We start from the raw sequence: 20,702 nt of genomic DNA, 5'->3' as shown, positions 1-20,702 counted from the left end.
GCTAATTTTTCTAGTGTTGTTAAACCATTGACTGATTTGACCAAGAAAGGTGCTGATGTGGTCAATTGGTCCTCTGCGGCCGTTGAGGCTTTTCAGGAGCTGAAGCGTCATTTTTCTTTTGCCCCTGTGTTGTGTCAGCCAGATGTTTCGCTCCCGTTTCAGGTCGAGGTGGATGCTTCTGAGATTGGAGCAGGGGCTGTTTTGTCTCAAAGAGGTTCTGATGGCTCTGTGATGAAACCATGTGCTTTCTTTTCTAGAAAGTTTTCGCCTGCTGAGCGCAATTATGATGTGGGCAATCAAGAGTTGTTGGCTATGAAGTGGGCGTTTGAGGAGTGGCGATATTGGCTTGAAGGAGCCAAACATCGCGTGCTGGTCTTGACGGATCACAAGAATCTGACTTATCTCGAGTCTGCCAAGCGGTTGAATCCTAGACAGACTCGATGGTCGCTGTTTTTCTCCTGCTTCAATTTTGTGGTTTCGTACCTTCCGGGCTCTAAGAATGTGAAGGCTGATGCCCTTTCAAGGAGTTTTGTGCCTGATTCTCCGGGAGTTCCTGAGCCGGCTGGTATTCTCAAAGAAGGGGTAATTTTGTCTGCCATCTCCCCTGATTTGCGGCGGGTGCTGCAGGAGTTTCAGGCTGATAGACCTGACCGTTGTCCAGCGGAGAAGCTGTTTGTCCCTGATAGATGGACTGGTAGAGTAATCTCTGAGGTTCATTGTTCGGTGTTGGCTGGTCATCCTGGAATCTTTGGTACCAGAGATTTGGTGGCTAGATCCTTTTGGTGGCCTTCCTTGTCACGAGATGTGCGTTCTTTTGTGCAGTCCTGTGGGACTTGTGCTCGGGCTAAGCCCTGCTGTTCTCGTGCCAGTGGGTTGCTTTTGCCCTTGCCGGTCCCGAAAAGGCCCTGGACGCATATTTCCATGGATTTTATTTCTGATCTCCCTGTCTCTCAGAGGATGTCAGTTATCTGGGTGGTTTGTGATCGCTTCTCTAAGATGGTCCATTTGGTACCTTTGCCTAAATTGCCTTCCTCCTCTGATTTGGTTCCATTGTTTTTCCAGCATGTGGTTCGTTTACATGGCATTCCGGAGAACATCGTGTCGGACAGAGGTTCCCAGTTTGTTTCAAGATTTTGGCGGTCCTTTTGTGCTAAGATGGGCATTGATTTGTCTTTTTCTTCAGCTTTCCACCCTCAGACAAATGGCCAAACTGAACGAACCAATCAGACTTTGGAAACATATCTGAGATGCTTCGTTTCTGCTGATCAGGATGATTGGGTGTCCTTCTTGCCTTTGGCTGAGTTCGCCCTTAATAATCGGGCCAGCTCGGCCACTTTGGTTTCGCCTTTTTTCTGTAATTCTGGTTTCCACCCTCGTTTTTCTTCAGGGCAGGTTGAGCCTTCGGACTGTCCTGGTGTGGATTCTGTGGTGGACAGGTTGCAGCAAATTTGGACTCACGTAGTGGACAATTTGACATTGTCCCAGGAGAAGGCTCAATGTTTCGCTAACCGCCGTCACTGTGTTGGTCTCCGACTTCGTGTTGGGGATTTGGTTTGGTTGTCGTCTCGTTATGTTCCTATGAAGGTTTCGTCTCCTAAGTTTAAGCCTCGTTTCATTGGTCCTTATAAGATTTCTGAAATTCTTAATCCTGTGTCATTTCGTTTGGACCTTCCAGCTTCTTTTGCCATCCATAATGTGTTCCATAGGTCGTTATTGCGGAGATATGTGGCTCCTGTGGTTCCCTCCGTTGATCCTCCTGCCCCGGTGTTGGTTGAGGGGGAGTTGGAGTATGTGGTGGAGAAGATTTTGGATTCTCGTATTTCGAGACGGAAACTTCAGTACCTAGTCAAGTGGAAAGGTTATGGTCAGGAGGATAATTCCTGGGTGGTTGCCTCTGATGTTCATGCTGCCGATCTTGTTCGTGCCTTTCATTTATCTCGTCTGGATCGGCCTGGAGGCTCTGGTGAGGGTTCGGTGACCCCTCCTCAAGGGGGGGTACTGTTGTGAATTCTGTTCTCGAACTCCAGTGGTTATGAATGGTACTTCGGCGAGTTCTGTTCATGGACTCCCTCTGGTGGCTGAGAGTGGAGCTGCTGGGTCTGAGGTTCCTTCTCCAGCTGATCTCGTTTAGGCCTTGGCTGGCTGCTCTATTTAACTCCACTCAGATCATTACTTGATGCCAGCTGTCAATGTCCTAGTACTGGTTCAGTTCTTTTGGATCTTTCAGATGACCTGTCTACTTCAGCAAAAGCTAAGTTTCTGCTAGCTTATTTGTTATCATTGTTTTTTGTCCAGCTTGCTATCATGATTTTGTTCTGTTAGCTGGAAGCTCTGGGATGCAGAGTGGCACCACCGCGCCGTGAGTCGGTGCGGTGGTATCTTTTGCACACTCTGCGTGGTTTTTTGTTAGTGTTTTATGCTGACCGCAAAGATACCTTTTCTATCCTCAGTCTGTTTAGTTAAGTCTGGCCTCCTATGCTGAAACCTGTTTCATTTCTGTGTTTGTGACTTCCATCTTATCTCACAGTAAATATATGTGGGGGCTGCCTATTTCTTTGGGGAATTTCTCTGAGGCAAGGTAGGCTGTATTTTCTATCTTTAGGGGTAGTTAGCTCTTAGGCTGTGAAGAGGCGTCTAGGCAGAGTCAGGAACGCTCCACGGCTATTTCTAGTTGTTGTGATAGGATTAGGGCTTGCGGTCAGCAGAGCTCCCACTTCCCAGAGCTCGTCCTGTATTACTAGTTTGCTCATCTGGTCATTTCTAGTGCTCCTAATCACCAGTTCAATCATAACAAATATCGCACAATGCCCCCGTTATACTCACCTGCTCCTGGCGCGGTTTCTGCACGTCCCTGGTTCTCCGGGTGCTGACAACTTCTTCCCGCGTTGAGCGGTCACCTGTAACACTCATCATAGTAATAAATATGCGGCTCCACCCCTATGGGAGTGGAGTCGCGTCCATATTCATTACTGTAATGAGCGGTACCACATGACCGCTCAACACAGGAAGAAGCTGTCAGCGCCCGGAGAGGTAGGGACATGCAGGGACCGTGCCAGGAGCAGGTGAGTATGATTAGACAGCTGCTGCTCCCCCTCCCCTGCCGACCGCTGGGAATAACTCGAGTATAAGCCGAGAGGGGCAATTTCAGCCTAAAAAATGGGCTGAAAATCTCAGCTTATACTCGAGTATATACGTTATTTATTTTCCCCACTGTATATAAAAAAATCATGTGTGTGTATTTACAAACGTTGTCAAAACTGTTAGTACCCCTCATTTATTGAAAGAAAAACCCACAATGGTCACAGAAATAACTTGAATCTGACAAAAGTAATAATAACTAAAAAATCTATGAAAATGAACAAATGAAAGTCAGACATTGCTTTTCAACCATGTTTCCACAGAAAAAAAATAAAACTCATGAAATAGGCCTGGACAGAAATGATGATTGATGTTGCTGTGATGTGATGATTAATGTTCCTGTGACTACTATTGCACATATTATTCAGAAATGTAAGATCCATGGGACTGTAGCCGCAGGAGGAAAATTGATGACAAATCAAAGAGATGAATAATATGAATGGTAACAAAAGAACCCGGAAAAATTTCTAAACAGACTAAAGGTGAACTTCAAGCTCAAGAAACATCAGTGTCAGATCGCACCATCCATCGTTGTATGAGCCAAAGTGGACTTCATGGGAGACGATGAAGGAGGGCACCATTGTTAAAACAAAATCATTAAAAAGCCAGATTGGAATTTGCCAAACTACATGTTGACAAGCCACAAAACTTCTGGGAGAATGTCCTATGGACAGATGAGACAAACATTTAACTTTTTGGCAAGGCAAATTAGCTCTATGTTCACAGACGGAAAAATGAAGCATATCAAGAAAAGAACACTGCCCCTACTGTGAAACGTGGAGGAGGCTCTGTTATGTGCTGGGGCTGCTTTGCTGCATCTGGCACAGGGTGTCTAGAATCTGTGCAGGGTACAATGAAATGTCAAGACTATTAAGGGATTCTTGAGAAAAATGTGCTGTCCAGTGTCAGAAAGCTTGGTCTCAGTCGCAGGTCATGGGTCTTGCAACAGGATAATGACCCAAAGCACACAGCTAAAAACACCCAAGAATGGCTAAGAGGAAAACATTGGACTATTCTGAAGTGGCCTTATATGAGCCCTGACTTATATCCTATTGAGCATCTTTGGAAACAGCTGAAACATGCCATCTGGAAAAGGCAACCTTCAAACACGAGACAACTGGAGCAGTTTGCTCTTGAGGAGTGGGCCAAAATACCTGTCGAGAGGTGCAGAAGTCTCTGACAGATACAGGAATCGTTTGATTGCAATGATTGCCTCAAAAAGTTGTGCAACAAAATATTAAGTTAAGGGCATCATCATTTCTGTCCAGGCCTATTTCATGAGTTTTATTTTTTTTTTTTAAATTCTGTGGAAGCATGGTTGAAAAGCAATGTCTGACTTTCATTTGTTCATTTTCATAGATAGTTTATTTAATATTACTTTTCTAGAAAAAACACCAAAAAAACAGGCAAAGGTGCTTACCTGTATAGGCCTTGAATCAAATGCACTATCATGGTGCAGCAGGCCCAAGTAAAGATGGCAACTACACAGGTTAGATAATACCTATTAATAACACCTTGTGGAGGTTTTTCCTCCTTTTGTGGTTTTTACTGTTAGAGTAGGACTGGAAAGTGTGAGGACCCTTGACGTGGGTTGCCAGCTTAGGTATTGTGGCCATAATATTAACTAATACCTTACATATTTTGATATGTTATTGTGTGTGTGTGTGTGTGTGTATGTATATGTATATATATATATATATATATATATATATATACAGTGCCTACAAGTAGTATTCAACCCCCTGCAGATTTAGCAGGTTTACACATTTGGAATTAACTTGGCATTGTGACATTTGGACTGTAGATCAGCCTGGAAGTGTGAAATGCACTGCAGCAAATAAGAATGTTATTTGTTTGTTTATTTTTTTTTTAAATTGTGAAAAGTCTTTTCAGAGGGTCATTTATTATTCAACCCCTCAACCCACCAGAATTCTGTTTGGTTCCCCTAAAGTATTAAGAAGTAGTTCAGGCACAAAGAACAATGAGCTTCACATGTTTGGATTAATTATCTCTTTTTCCAGCCTTTTCTGACTATTTAAGACCCTCCCCAAACTTGTGAACATGGTCAACATGGGAAAGACAAAGGAGCATTCCAAGGCCATCAGAGACAAGATCGTGGAGGGTCACAAGGCTGGCAAGGGGTACAAAACCCTTTCCAAGGAGTTGGGCCTACCTGTCTCCACTGTTGGGAGCATCATCCGGAAGTGGAAGGCTTATGGAACTACTGTTAGCCTTCCACGGCCTGGACAGCCTTTGAAAGTTTCCTCCCGTGCCGAGGCCAGGCTTGTCCGAAGAGTCAAGGCTAACCCAAGGACAACAAGGAAGGAGCTCCGGGAAGATCTCTGTTGTGAATTCCGTTCTCGAACTCCCTCCTGTGGTCATGAATGGTACTTCGGTGAGTTCTGTCCGTGGACTCCCTCTGGTGGCTGTGAGTGGAGCTGCTGGTTCTGAGATTCCTTCTCCAGCTGCCCTCGCTTAGGGCTAGGCTGGATTCTCTATTTAACTCCACTCAGATCGTTATTCCTTGCCAGCTGTCAATGTTCTAGTACTGGTTCAGATCTCTCCTGGATCTTTCTGAGGACCTGTCTACTTCAGCACAAGCTAAGTTCCTGCTTGTTCAATTGTTACATATGGTTTTTCTTGCTAAATCCTTGTCCAGCTTGCTATCATGAAACTACCTGGCTAGCTGGAAGCTCTGGGGGTGCAGAGTGGCACCACCGCATCGTGAGTCGGTGCGGGGGTATTTTTTGCACACTCTGCGTAGTTTTTGTAGCTTTTTGTGTTGACCGCAAAGATCCCTTTTCTATCCTCAATCTGTTTAGTTAGTCTGGCCTCTCTTTGCTAAAACCTATTTCATCCTGTGTTTGTGATTTCCTCTTATCTCACAGTCAATACTTGTAGGGGGCTGCTTTTACCTTTGGGGAAATTTCTCTGAGGCAAGTGAGGCTTTGTTTCCTTTCTTTAGGGGTAGTTAGCTCTTAGGCTGTGAAGAGGCGTCTAGGCAGAGTCAGGCACGCTCCACGGCTATTTCTAGTTGTGTTGATAGGAGTAGGATTTGCGGTCAGCAGAGTTCCCATTTCCCCAGAGCTCGTCCTGATTCCATGTTTAACTATCAGGTCATTCCTGGTGCACCTAACCACCAGGTCCATAACAGTACAGCTGGCCCACAAAGTGTTAATGCATCTCAATAGAGGGAAAAGAGAAGTTCTGAGACCATTTTTTTTTCTCTGCAGTGTGTTTTGCCTTTCTTTTCCCCTTAAACTCTGGGTGGTTCAGAATTTAGGTGTGGATATGGATATTCAAGGTCTGTCTTCTAGTGTAGATCAACTCGCTGCAAGGGTACAAAACATTCAAGATTATGTAGTTCAGAATCCTATGTTGGAGCCTAGAATTCCAATTCCTGATTTGTTTTCTGGTGATAGATTTAAATTTCAGAATTTCAAAAACAATTGTAAACTGTTTCTTGCTCTGAAACCCCGCTCTTCTGGTGACCCAATTCAGCAAGTAAAAATCATTATTTCTTTGTTGCGTGGCGACCCTCGAGACTGGGCATTCGCCCTGGCGCCAGGAGATCCTGCATTGCGTAATGTAGATGCATTTTTTCTGGCGCTGGGTTTGCTTTATGATGAACCTAATTCTGTGGATCAGGCAGAGAAAATTTTGCTGGCTTTGTGTCAGGGTCAGGATGAAGCGGAGGTATATTGCCAGAAGTTCAGAAAGTGGTCTGTGCTTACTCAGTGGAATGAGTGTGCCCTGGCAGCAATTTTCAGAAAGTGTCTTTCTGAAGCCCTTAATGATGTTATGGTGGGGTTCCCCACGCCTGCTGGTCTGAATGAATCAATGTCCTTGGCCATACAGATCGATCGGCGCTTACGGGAGCGCAAAACTGTGCACCATTTGGCGGTATCCTCTGAGAAGAGGCCTGAGCCTATGCAATGTGATAGGACTTTGACCAGAGCTGAACGGCAAGAACATAGACGTCAGAATGGGCTGTGTTTTTACTGTGGTGACTCCACTCATGCTATCTCTGATTGTCCTAAGCGCACTAAGCGGTTTGCTAGGTCCGTCACCATTGGTACTGTACAGCCTAAATTTCTTCTGTCCGTTACTCTGATTTGCTCTTTGTCATTCTATTCTGTTATGGCATTCGTGGATTCAGGCGCTGCCCTGAATTTGATGGACTTAGAGTTTGCCAGGCGCTGTGGTTTTTTCTTGGAGCCCTTGCAGCATCCCATTCCTTTGAGGGGAATTGATGCTACGCCTTTGGCCAAGAATAAGCCTCAGTACTGGACCCAGTTGACCATGTGCATGGCTCCTGTGCATCAGGAGGATATTCGCTTTTTGGTTTTGCATAATCTGCATGATGTGGTCGTGTTGGGTTTGCCATGGCTGCAGGTCCATAATCCAGTATTGGATTGGAAATCAATGTCGGTGTCCAGTTGGGGTTGTCAAGGGGTACATGGGGATGTTTCATTATTGTCAATTTCTTCCTCCACTCCTTCTGAAGTCCCTGAGTTTTTGTCGGATTACCGGGATGTATTTGATGAGCCCAAGTCTAGTACTCTACCTCCTCATAGGGATTGTGATTGTGCTATTAATTTGATTCCTGGTAGCAAGTTCCCTAAGGGACGACTTTTTAATTTGTCTGTGCCAGAGCACGCCGCTATGCAGAGTTATATAAAGGAGTCCTTGGAGAAAGGGCATATTCGCCCGTCGTCGTCACCATTGGGAGCAGGGTTCTTTTTTGTGGCCAAGAAGGATGGTTCTCTGAGACCTTGTATAGATTACCACCTTCTTAATAAAATCACGGTCAAATTTCAGTACCCTTTGCCTCTACTGTCTGATTTATTTGCTCGGATTAAGGGGGCTAGTTGGTTCACCAAGATAGACCTTCGAGGGGCGTATAATCTCGTGCGTATTACACAGGGCGATGAATGGAAAACAGCATTTAATACGCCCGAGGGTCATCTTGAGTACCTGGTGATGCCATTCGGCCTTTCTAATGCTCCCTCTGTGTTTCAGTCCTTTTTTAGGCATGACATCTTCCGAAAGTATCTGGATAGATTCATGATCGTATATTTGGATGATATTTTGGTCTTTTCGGATGATTGGGAGTCCCATGTGAAGCAGGTCAGAATGGTGTTCCAGGTCCTTCGTGCTAATTCCTTGTTTGTGAAGGGATCTAAGTGTCTCTTTGGAGTTCAGAAGGTTTCCTTTTTGGGCTTCATTTTTTCCCCTTCTACTATCGAGATGGATCCTGTTAAAGTCCAAGCTATTTATGATTGGACTCGGCCTACATCTGTGAAGAGCCTTCAGAAATTTCTGGGCTTTGCCAATTTTTACCGTCGCTTCATCGCTAATTTTTCTAGTGTTGTTAAACCGTTGACTGATTTGACCAAGAAGGGTGCTGATGTGGTGAATTGGTCCGCTGCGGCCGTTGAGGCTTTTCAGGAGTTGAAACATCGTTTCTCTTCGGCTCCCGTGTTGTGTCAGCCAGAAGTTTCGCTCCCTTTTCAGGTCGAGGTTGATGCTTCTGAAATTGGAGCAGGGGCTGTTTTGTCTCAGAGAAGTTCTGATTGCTCTGTGATGAAGCCGTGAGCTTTCTTTTCGAGAAAGTTTTCGCCTGCTGAGCGTAATTATGATGTTGGCAATCGGGAGTTGTTGGCTATGAAGTGGGCATTCGAGGAGTGGCGACATTGGCTTGAAGGAGCCAAGCATCGCGTGGTGGTCTTGACAGATCACAAGAATCTGACTTATCTCGAGTCTGCCAAGCGGTTGAATCCTAGACAGGCTCGTTGGTCGCTGTTTTTCTCCCGTTTCAATTTTGTGGTTTCGTACCTTCCGGGTTCTAAGAATGTGAAGGCTGATGCCCTTTCAAGGAGTTTTGTGCCTGATTCTCCTGGGGTTCCTGAGCCGGATGGTATTCTCAGAGAAGGGGTAGTTCTGTCTGCCATCTCCCCTGATTTGCGGCGGGTGCTGCAGGAGTTCCAGGCTGATAGACCTGACCGTTGTCCAGCGGAGAAACTGTTTGTCCCTGATAGATGGACTAATAGTGTTATCTCTGAGGTTCATTGTTCGGTGTTGGCTGGTCATCCTGGGATTTTTGGTACCAGAGATTTGGTGGCTAGGTCCTTTTGGTGGCCTTCCTTGTCGCGGGATGTGCGTTCTTTTGTGCAGTCTTGTGGGACTTGTGCTCGGGCTAAGCCCTGCTGTTCTCGTGCCAGTGGGTTACTTTTGCCCTTGCCGGTCCCGAAAAGGCCTTGGACGCATGTTTCCATAGATTTTATTTCAGATCTTCCTGTTTCTCAAAGGATGTCGGTCATCTGGGTGGTTTGCGATCGCTTCTTTAAAATGGTCCATTTGGTACCCTTGCCCAAATTGCCTTCTTCCTCTGATTTGGTTCCATTATTTTTTCAACATGTGGTTCATTTGCATGGCATTCCGGAGAACATCGTGTCTGACAGAGGTTCCCAGTTTGTTTCAAGGTTTTGGCGGTCCTTTTCTGCTAAGATGGGCATTGATTTGTCTTTTTCTTCGGCTTTCCATCCTCAGACAAATGGCCAAACCGAACGAACCAATCAGACTTTGGAAACTTATCTGAGATGCTTTGTTTCCGTGGATCAGGATGATTGGGTGACCTTCTTGCCATTAGCTGAGTTCGCCCTTAACAATCGGGCCAGTTCGGCTACTTTGGTTTCGCCTTTTTTTTTGTAATTCTGGTTTTCATCCTCGTTTTTCTTCAGGGCAGGTTGAGCCTTCGGACTGTCCTGGTGTGGATTCTGTGGTGGACAGGTTGCAACAAATTTGGACTCATGTGGTGGACATTTTGACCTTGTCCCAAGAGAAGGCTCAACGTTTCGCTAACCGCCGTCGCCGTGTTGGTCCCCGACTTCGTGTTGGGGATTTGGTTTGGTTATCATCTTGTTATGTTCCTATGAAGGTTTCTTCTCCTAAGTTTAAGCCTCGTTTCATTGGTCCTTATAAGATTTCTGAAATTATTAATCCTGTATCATTTAGTTTGGCCCTTCCTGCTTCTTTTGCCATCCATAATGTTTTCCATAGGTCGTTGCTGCAGAGATATGTGGCGCCTATGGTTCCCTCCGTTGATCCTCCTGCTCCGGTGTTGGTCGAGGGGGAGTTGGAGTATGTGGTGGAGAAGATTTTGGATTCTCATATTTCGAGACGAAAACTTCAGTACTTGGTCAAATGGAAAGGCTATGGTCAGGAGGATAATTCCTGGGTTGTTGCCTCTGATGTCCATGCTGCCGATTTAGTTCGTGCCTTTCATTTGGCTCGTCCTGATCGGCTTGGGGGCTCTGGTGAGGGTTCGGTGACCCCTCCTCAAAGGGGGGGGTACTGTTGTGAATTCCGTTCTCGAACTCCCTACTGAGGTCATGAATGGTACTTCGGTGAGTTCTGTCCGTGGACTCCCTCTGGTGGCTGTGAGTGGAGCTGCTGGTTCTGAGATTCCTTCTCCAGCTGCCCTCGCTTAGGGCTAGGCTGGATTCTCTATTTAACTCCACTCAGATCGTTATTCCTTGCCAGCTGTCAATGTTCTAGTACTGGTTCAGATCTCTCCTGGATCTTTCTGAGGACCTGTCTACTTCAGCACAAGCTAAGTTCCTGCTTGTTCAATTGTTACATATGGTTTTTCTTGCTAAGTCCTTGTCCAGCTTGCTATCATGAAACTACCTGGCTAGCTGGAAGCTCTGGGGGTGCAGAGTGGCACCACCGCATCGTGAGTCGGTGCGGGAGTATTTTTTGCACACTCTGCGTGGTTTTTGTAGCTTTTTGTGTTGACCGCAAAGATCCCTTTTCTATCCTCAATCTGTTTAGTTAGTCTGGCCTCTCTTTGCTAAAACCTATTTCATCCTGTGTTTGTGATTTCCTCTTATCTCACAGTCAATACTTGTGGGGGGCTGCTTTTACCTTTGGGGAAATTTCTCTGAGGCAAGTGAGGCTTTGTTTCCTTTCTTTAGTGGTAGTTAGCTCTTAGGCTGTGAAGAAGCGTCTAGGCAGAGTCAGGCACGCTCCACGGCTATTTCTAGTTGTGTTGATAGGAGTAGGATTTGCGGTCAGCAGAGTTCCCATTTCCCCAGAGCTCGTCCTGATTCCATGTTTAACTATCAGGTCATTCCTGGTGCACCTAACCACCAGGTCCATAACAGATCTCATGGCAGTGGGGACATTGATTTCAGTCAATACCATAAGTAACGTACTCCACCGCAATGGTCTCCGTTCCAGACGAGCCCGTAAGGTACCTTTACTTTCAAAACGTCATGTCAAGGCTCGTCTACAGTTTGCTCATGAACACTTGGAGGACTCTGAGACTGACTGGTTCAAGGTTCTCTGGTCTGATGAGACCAAGATCGAGATCTTTGGTGCCAACCACACACGTGACGTTTGGAGACTGGATGGCACTGCATACGACCCCAAGAATACCATCCCTACAGTCAAGCATGGTGGTGGCAGCATCATGCTGTGGGGCTGTTTCTCAGCCAAGGGGCCTGGCCATCTGGTCCGCATCCATGGGAAGATGGATAGCACGGCCTACCTGGAGATTTTGGCCAAGAACCTCCGCTCCTCCATCAAGGAACTTAAGACGGGTCATCATTTCATCTTCCAACAAGACAACGACCCAAAGCACACAGCCAAGAAAACCAAGGCCTGGTTCAAGAGACAAAAAATCAAGGTGTTGCAGTGGCCTAGTCAGTCTCCTGACCTTAACCCAATTGAAAACTTGTGGAAGGAGCTCAAGATTAAAGTCCACATGAGACACCCAAAGAACCTAGATAACTTGGAGAAGATCTGCATGGAGGAGTGGGCCAAGATAACTCCAGAGACCTGTGCCGGCCTGATCAGGTCTTATAAAAGATGATTATTAGCTGTAATTGCAAACAAAGGTTATTCCACAAAACATTAAACCTAGGGGTTGAATAATAATTGACCCACACTTTTATGTTTAAAATTTATAAAAATTTAACTGAGCAACAAAACTTTTTGGTTTGTAAGATTTATGCATCTGTTAATAAATCCTGCTCTTGTTTGAAGTTTGAAGGCTCTAACTTATTTGCATCTTATTAAACCTGCTAAATCTGCAGGGGGTTGAATACTACTTGTAGGCATTGTATATATATATATATATATATATATATATATATATATATATATATATATATATATATATAATAAAAAAATGTTTTCCTTAAACTACATAGGAAATGTGTCATCTTTAACTTTAGGCCTTTTAAAGAACATTTCATATTCCACTTGCTTAGGCTACGTTCACATTTGCGGTGTGCGCCGCAGCGTCGCCGCCGCAACGCACCGCATGCGTCGTGCGGCCCTATCTTTAACATTGGGGCCGCATGGCGCCGCATGTACATGCGTTGTCATGCGTTGTGGTGCGTCGTACGCCGCATGCGGCGTTAGGGCGCACCTGCCAGGGCGCGGCAAACGCAACATGTTGCATTTTTTGGGCGGCGCAGACTTTTTAAAAAACGCATGCGTCGTGTTTGCGTCGTGTTTGCGTCGTCGATGCGCCTTTTTTCCCATTGACTTGCATTGACAACGCAGACGACGCAAGTACTTGCGTCGTGATGCGTTGTACGACGCATGCGTTTTTCTTACAAAAATGCAAAACATTGTCTAGACTTTGTCTAGACACTTAAAAAAAGCACTATATATATAAAAAAAGGGGTGGGGGTTTGCCATTGTCTTTCACCAGGCTATCCACACAAGACACTGAGAGGAGCAACCTGCTTTCCAAACCTGTAAGTATATATTTCTCTTTGCATAATTTTTTTTCTGTGTTTTATTTTTTTTTTTGATTTAATTTGTGCAATGTTTGCTCTGTGATATTGTACGGTTATGGCACTGTAGGTTGTTATTGAATAATAACATTTTTTTTAATGTGTTTCTGATATATGCTGGCGTTTCTTGTGTGCGGCCTTGCTGGGTTTGGATTGGTTTTGGATTTATATTTTGGTTGTTCTTGTGTCATGCGGATGTTCAATGCCTTTTTTTTGTAAGATTTTTTATTGTAAAATTTGTGGTGCATGTCTTTTTCTGGCTTCTATTGTTGGGGTAACCGTATGGCGTTTTCTAGGCTCATGTCTTGCTGGGTTTTATTATGCTGTTGGCATTTTTTTTTCTTTCCTTGAGTGTCTTTTCTTGCTGGTGGGGGGCTACATTTATGATGTTTCATTTGTATTGTATTGTTCCGTGCTGCTATATGCCATTCGTTTTCTGTATGGCTTCCATATATATATCTCCTGTCTTGAATGTTTCCATAGCCAAGTGTGTAGTATTTATTTTTTTTTTTTTTTTAGTTTGGGCCCTTTTTTAAAAATTTCTTGTGTTCTCTTTTCTATTTGACTATGGTTTTTCTTTTGGTTGCTGTATATTGTCCTGTAATGTTTATTGCTTATTATCTATAATGGTATTTATCGCCTTTTTCAGATGTATTTCTGTGGTAGATGTCACCAGATGGTGTTGTTTTGGATCATGTCTTGTTGCTATTGTAAAGTATGGCGTGCAGTTTGCTATTTCATTGTGCCTTTTTTTTTCCTCTTTATTTTTGTATTTTTTTTTTTTTAAAATTTGGACATAGGTGTCTATTTTTGCTTAATTTTGTTTGGGTCTATTCTTGTATTGTTTCTTCTATTGTCTTCTCTTGTAATGTATGGCGTTGTGGTGTCGCTTTTTGAGTTTGCATTGTCCTATCAGTCAACAGTCAATTGTGGTTGTTTTAATGTTTTATTGTATGTGGCATTGCTTTGAATGTGATTTTTTGCTCATTTTTTCATTGCAGAGCAAACTTGCAATAATGGCGAGTTCTCCAGCATCTGGCCAATCGGCGAGGGGGAGTGCGGTGAGTAATTATGTCCAGTTGCTTACTATTCGCTGCCATTTGTAGCATTGTCACTAATTTTTGTATACATTTTTTTAAAAGGCTTCTTCAAGTGAGGGGGAAGGCACACAGCGGGAGCAGGGAGATCGGTGCCAAGATGGGTCGTCAGGCCGGCAAGTGAGTATTTGTTGTTTTTTTTTTATCTTTTTTTTTTTTGTGGCATCCTGCTGGGAGGAACATTAGGAGCAACCTGGTTTCACTAGGGCTGTTTACTAAGCTTAATTACATATAGCTTTTCAGGGCAGCAAGTATTTGGGGGAAGGTAACATACAGTTGAACTCCCTGCACAAAAACATTCAAAAATACAGGTTTAGAAACCATCAATATACATACATAAAATGGCAAAGGATAGGGCAAAGGTACAAATCATGCCAGGTGCTGATGATGGTTGTTTATATTTGCCTATTTGTAACCTTTTTGTTTTCTATTTTTTCTAGGTTTCACAACGGGACCACAGGGAGAGTATCGATGTGGAGCTCCTGATCTCCAGCATCCAGGAGCGTGGCCCGTTGTGGGACAGCCGTGACCCCCGGCACATGGACCAGGTGGTTTCTAGGCGTTTGTGGGCAGAGGTGGCAAAGTCGCTGTGGGATGGCTTTGACAGTGCCTCCGCCAAGGACAAAGGCACCTTTAGTGAGTATTGCTGATACGCTGCTATGACCCATCTTGCCAGGATAAACACAACCGTGTGTGATGCTATCAACGCCTAAACTTTGCATCACACACGGTTGTTTTATCATTTTAAAATGCTACATATGTAACCTTTTTTTTTCTTTGCATTCACAGTGACAAAGTTGAGGACCAGATGGCGATCCATGAAGGACCGTTTCAATAAGGGGCTGCGTGCTGAGGAGGAGCAATCGAGGAGTGGTGCTGCTGCGGCCAAGTCGGTTCCATATAAATACAACCGACAATTACAGTTCCTAAGACCAATCCTTGGCCGCCGACAGTAAGTATTTTGTCCACATACCATATTGCACATTGGACATTGCCCAGACACATATATTGCACAGCCACATAGTACATTGCCCAGCCACGTACATTGTGCATCCACACACATAGTATGTTTGCAGGCCACTATATCGCAGCCACATAGTACACGTTCTAGCCACGTATCCACATAGTACATTTCCCAGGCACATAGTGTCTTGGCCATCAATGTAGTCAGCGTAGCATATTGGCCATCCACGGTATTTTTTTTAGGTTAAGCGAGAGTCCTTGTAGTCCATGACAGGTTACGTTCTGAGTCAGTGTAGTTCTGATCGCAGGAATAATGATGACGTCTCGATCACAAGATCCTAACGTCATGGACATTCCTGCGATCAGATCAGCAAAGTTTTTTTTTGTTTTTTTTTTTAAATTTTTTTTTTATAGACCTTAAATTTTCTATTATTTTTGAGACATAGACGGCATCTTGAAATTATTATTTCACACCAAAATTTTTTCAAAATATGACAGGGGTATGCATTGCCTTTGGCAGAGGGAATGTACAGTCATTTTCTGCCGTCGGTATGTCCATGATTGTTATCGTGAGCCCTAATGGTCAGCTGGCGATAACAATCAGCAATTTATTATAGGCCACACAGAGTGAGAGACAGGGGATTGTAATGTTTTGTTGTGTCATGTAATGAACATTTTTTTACAGGAGTTGGCGTATGTGATAGTTTATTAATTGAAGACTAATTTTTACATTATCTTTTCACAGGACACACAGCAGCACCCTCCAGCGAGCTCCCCCCTGTGAAGCGGAACTTCATGGATCGCCATCTGAGCCGTCACAGCCATCCCACAGCGACAGCAGGCCTGCACCACCATCATCTGGAGAACCGGCTGCCGGTACGTCAGGTTTTCCCCTGCCCGAGGCCTCTGGCGCACCTTCGTTCGGGAATTCCCGACAGCGCCAGCGGGCCTCGGACAGGTCAGTCATGCCTGAATTTTTGCACTTGGGCACGGTGTTCCAGAACGGTTTCAAGGCGTTGAGAGATGAAATGTCCAGTATGGGACGGCGCCTTGAAATCCTGGAAGCCGAGCTCACAAATCCGGCAAAACATTTTTTAAGCACAATTGCTAAGGGCATGGTGGAAAACCTTACGCCGGAACTCCAGATTTCGGTGATGCAGGACTGCCACAATTCTTACGTGAGGGCTCTGCAGCAGTCTCGGGTCGCGCAGTCAGCGACACTGCCCGTAGTGCCGTCGCTGGCTAGCGTGACTCCGACTACTGCTGCAGAGTCACTCCAGCCACCCCACCCTGGTCCAAGTGCCGGGCGACGCCACCACAGCCACCATACCAGTGTGCGGCCCACTCCTGCTCCTGCCAGGCCCTCATCCTCCCGTAGGAGTGCTTCTGGGGGAGATGCCGCCGAAGGCAGGGAAAAAAAAAAAAGAAAACATAAGAGGAGGCACACAGACACACACCCAGAGGCACAGGTTCTGGCTGCTCCAGGACACACACCATCTCGTCGTGGCTCTAGCCACAGCAGGAGCAGCCAGGGCCAACCAAGCCAAAAAAGAAGGCGGCTTGTGTTGCCTCCTCCCTCCTCCACTGACGAGGCGGTCTCCCCAGTGTACCCTGCGGGGGGTTTGGACCTGCCCTCAAGCCTCCTTCAGTATGGCGGCTCCTCCTCCTCTACCACTCCCACTCTCAGGTCCAGAACTCGAAGCTACCGGTCACCGCTGGTAGCGGATGTTGATCCACCCTCGGATGTTGATACCCCCTAATTTGCTTTTCCCTTTTTTTCTGTTTCCCCCCAATAAAAATTTATTTTTTTGTATACAATATTTGGTCTTCTTTTCAAGTACAATGCTCGGTAATTCACTCCGTGCGCCGTTTATTTGTGCTTCAAACGCCTCATATATGCAATGTCAGACAGTATTTTTGGATTTTTTAATTTGACCGTTTCTTTGGGTGTCGTTCATTGCTGTATGAGGTGTTTCCAAACACTAAAGTGTATGAGTTATTTTCAAATAAAAAGGGTATGTGTCCACGCTCAGGATTGCATCCGAATTTGGTCCGGATTTTAATTCAATATTTGTAGCCAAAACCAGGCGTGGGTAATAAATACAGCAGTGGAGCATATGTTTCTATTCTACTTTTCCTAATTGTTCCACTCCTGGTTTTGGCTTACAAATATTGATGAAAAAACCTGAGCAATTCAGGATGCAATCCTGAACGTGGACACATACTGTAAAGGTACCTTCACACTTAACAATGCTGCAGCAAAACAGACAACGATGCAATTCACTGCAGCATCGCTATTTGGGAGCTGGAGAGCTGTCTGTGTGACCGCTCTCCAGCGACCAACGATGCCGAGGTCCCCGGGTAACCATGTTAAACATCGGGTTGCTAAGCGCAGGGCGCACTTCCGATGTTTACCCTGGTTACCAGTGTAAAATGAAAAAAAAAAAAAAATATTCACAATCGCATCCCCCGGCGTCAGCTTCCCTGCACTGACTGAGTGACGTCCCTCACAGCAACGCTGTGCTGTGCATTCACTTTACGGCCGGCGCTCACTCAGTGCAGGAAGTGGACGCCAGGGGACGCGAAGATGAGTATATTTATTTTTATTTTTTAGTTTACAATTAACACTGGTAACCACGGTAAACATAAGCGCGACCATGCGCTTGGTAACCCGTTGTTTACCCTGGTTACCAGTGTAAAACATCGCTGGTATCGTTGATTTTGCTGTCAAACACAACGATACACGGCGATCTGACAAACAAATAAATATGGTATGGTATAAATTTTGTCTTGGAAACATGGTAGAAAACGTAAGAAATTTTTTTTATTAAAACACAACATTTTAAAAACAAAGGTTTACAAGTTTTTTAGATAAGGCACATTTACATTGGTGAACTATTTTTAGCATAGTCACACCAGAATACAGTCCAACAGTTTATTACACCATTGAATCTTGCCATGACAGACGGCCAACATCTGACACAAAATAGGCCGCAAAACGGTCCCTCATCTGCGCAATTTCCACGCTTGACCTCAGAGGATGATCATGGAAATTGGGCAATGGGTTGGCTATGGTTTCATCCAGATCAACGTTCAGTCTCTCTTTGGCCAGAATAAAATTGTGGAGAACCACACACGCCTTCACCACCTCATCCACTGTCTCAGTTTTCAGATTAATGGCGGATCCTAATATCCGCCATTTAGAGACAAGGATGCCAAAGGCGCACTCCACAGTCCTTCTGGCCCTGGACAGTCTGTAATTGAACACCCTTTTCGTGTGGTCCAAGCCCCGACTTGAGTAGGGTTTCAATAGGTTGGCAGACATTTGGAATGCCTCATCCCCAACCACAACAAATGGCATCGCAGGGCCTTCGGTGTGGGGAAGAGGTCGTGGCTGGGGGAAATTGAAATTGTTGCCATATAATTTTTGGCCCATATCAGACTCTTTGAATGTGCGCGAGTCATTTGACCGGCCAAAAGCACCAATGTCGACTGCCAGAAAACGGCAGTCCGCACCGGCAATTGCCATCAGCACAGTGGAAAAATATTTTTTGTAGTTATAGAAAAGGGATCCACTTTTCCCTGGCTTGGTAATACGAATGTGCTTGCCATCCACCGCGCCAATACAGTTTGGAAACGAACACACTTCCTCAAATTTCTCGGCGTTGGCCAACCAGATATCGCTTGTAGGGACGGGTAAAAATTCTTCCCGGAGGTTATCCCACAAAGCGCGGCAGGTCTCAGCAATAATTCCCGAGAGAGTGGAGACTCCAATCCGGAACTGAAATTGAAGGGATCGCAAGGTCTCTCCGGTAGCCAGGAAACTGCCAAGAAGATAAAGAAATTACATTAGTACATTGCAATTTATAAGGGTATGTCTCCACTGTCCGGAGACGCGGCGCTATCGTTGCAGCGGCGAAGCCGGTCGGCGATAAGCCCCGCCCCCTTCCTGGGACGCAATGGTGCCGGATGTGTACAGTACACATCCGGGATCATCGCACCCCTCGCCGTAGGGCCCTGTGATATACCTTGCGGGGACGCTGCGTCCCCGCAAGGTGTACGGACATGCTGTGTTCTGAAAAGACGCGCAGCATGTCCGGAGTCGCAGGGCCTCCGCGTGCGGGTTTCCACGCATAGTGGAGACGGGATTTCATAAAATCCCCTCCACTATGCTGGAACATCTGGACGCTGCTTGTTTGACGCTGCAGCGTCAAACAAGCTTACTGACCGTAGAAACACAGCCTAAAAGTACATTGACCATACCACCCCCAACAAAAATTAAGAAAAAAAAAAAAAAAAAAAGGGAAGATGTGAACGTAGCCGAACATATCTCAAGTCATTCAAACAGCTACATACCGTAGAGTCACCAGCAGCCGCTCCTCTGCGGATATAGCTCTCCGGAGCTGAGTATCCTGCCTGCTGATGGCTCCTTCCACCCGACGCAGAAGATACCGGAAGCTCTCCTGAGACATCCTGGTGTACTCGAAATACTTCTCCAGGTTCTCATTCAGTTCGCCAAACAAGCTATGGTATGCTCCACGGCTCTCCCGGACTTCCAAGATAGGGTGTATCCAAAATCTGCGATGAATCCATCTCCGTTTTTCTCTTTCTCTTTGATGAGCACAGGCGACAGCATAGGCATGAGCCAAGGCTAAATCCATCTCCATATCCATGATAACACTGTCCAAGGGACGCTCCATCATGAATACCAGCAAATGGGAGGAATTCATGTCTGCCATGGTATATATACACAATTACATAAACACCAACCCTCTTCTAGCCATTGGTGGCCCTTATCTATTGTGTAGACACTTTTTTTGGTGGGTGGGATGAAGAATGACTCACTGCACAAAAAACGCATGCGGCGCAAAACGCTGCGTTTTTTGTTGGAAACGCAACTGCGTTTACAAAAAACGCTGCGTTTTGCGCCGCATGCGTTGAACGCATGCGGCGCAAAACGCAGCGTTGTGCATGCGTTGTGTTGCGTTTTTGTCTGCGTTGTGCGTTGCGGCGGCGACGCTGCGGCGCACACCGCAAATGTGAACGTAGCCTTAACCGTTCATAATAACAGTAACTTTGACCAGGAGTGCCCAAACTTTTACATATCACTATATTTTGTATTATTCTGTCCTCAAGGTAAAAAATCAGAAGTTCCCTTCCTCAGTTGGTTAGTGGATTGAGGTTTTTTTTTTAAAGTAGTTATGTAGAATGGGTTCTGCTGGTGGGATTAAACATTCTTTCCATCAGACATTTAGAGCCTTTGAGTTAGAATGCATGACTTTTTTGAGTAAACTGTAGAGCTGCTTCTTGGTCTTTATCCACTTGGTTTTCTGTGAAACATCATGGGTTGGACGAAAAAGAAACTTGTCACCAGTTTTTTAGTATACAAACAAATGCCACCATCTTTTTCTGCTTTTGTTATCCATTTCACAAATTAATAAATTGCCTCCTGACTCCCCTGTACATCTCAAAAATACCACTTGATTGGGTTCCGCACTGTAGTTAAATGAAGATGGTCTGGTCCAATGGGCATCGTCTTTGCAGTGTCTGTTCCTCCTCACTGTTAGTAAAAGTTGTCCTCCAGCTTTGATTGATGTGGATGAATCATAAAAGAGACAGTAAAAAAAATGCAATTTGTAAATTCTCAAATTTGTGTTACATCAGCTTCATAAAAAAAGGTAGTGTCAAACTA

General features: G+C 45.2%; 2 protein-coding genes across 3 annotated transcripts in view; both read left to right on the top strand.

Annotated features, from left to right (window-relative positions):
• LRRC20 (leucine rich repeat containing 20) overlaps nucleotides 1-20,702 on the top strand; it is an 831,027-nt gene that overhangs the window by 242,511 nt on the left and 567,814 nt on the right. The gene's annotated exons all lie outside the window — the stretch shown is intronic.
• On the top strand, nucleotides 13,721-17,019 carry LOC143770000 (uncharacterized). The gene is made up of 5 exons (XM_077259141.1): nucleotides 13,721-14,011; nucleotides 14,093-14,167; nucleotides 14,488-14,683; nucleotides 14,837-14,999; nucleotides 15,756-17,019. Exons 1-5 carry the CDS (start codon nucleotides 13,823-13,825, stop codon nucleotides 16,768-16,770), a joined length of 1,638 nt encoding a protein of 545 aa, XP_077115256.1. The 5' UTR covers nucleotides 13,721-13,822; the 3' UTR covers nucleotides 16,771-17,019.

Source organism: Ranitomeya variabilis, chromosome 4 (assembly GCF_051348905.1).
Source record: "Ranitomeya variabilis isolate aRanVar5 chromosome 4, aRanVar5.hap1, whole genome shotgun sequence".
In the NCBI taxonomy this organism is placed as follows: Eukaryota; Metazoa; Chordata; class Amphibia; order Anura; family Dendrobatidae; genus Ranitomeya; species Ranitomeya variabilis.
The sequence above is the reverse complement of the archived record's forward strand: the minus strand, read 5'-3'. Positions and strand labels throughout refer to the sequence as shown.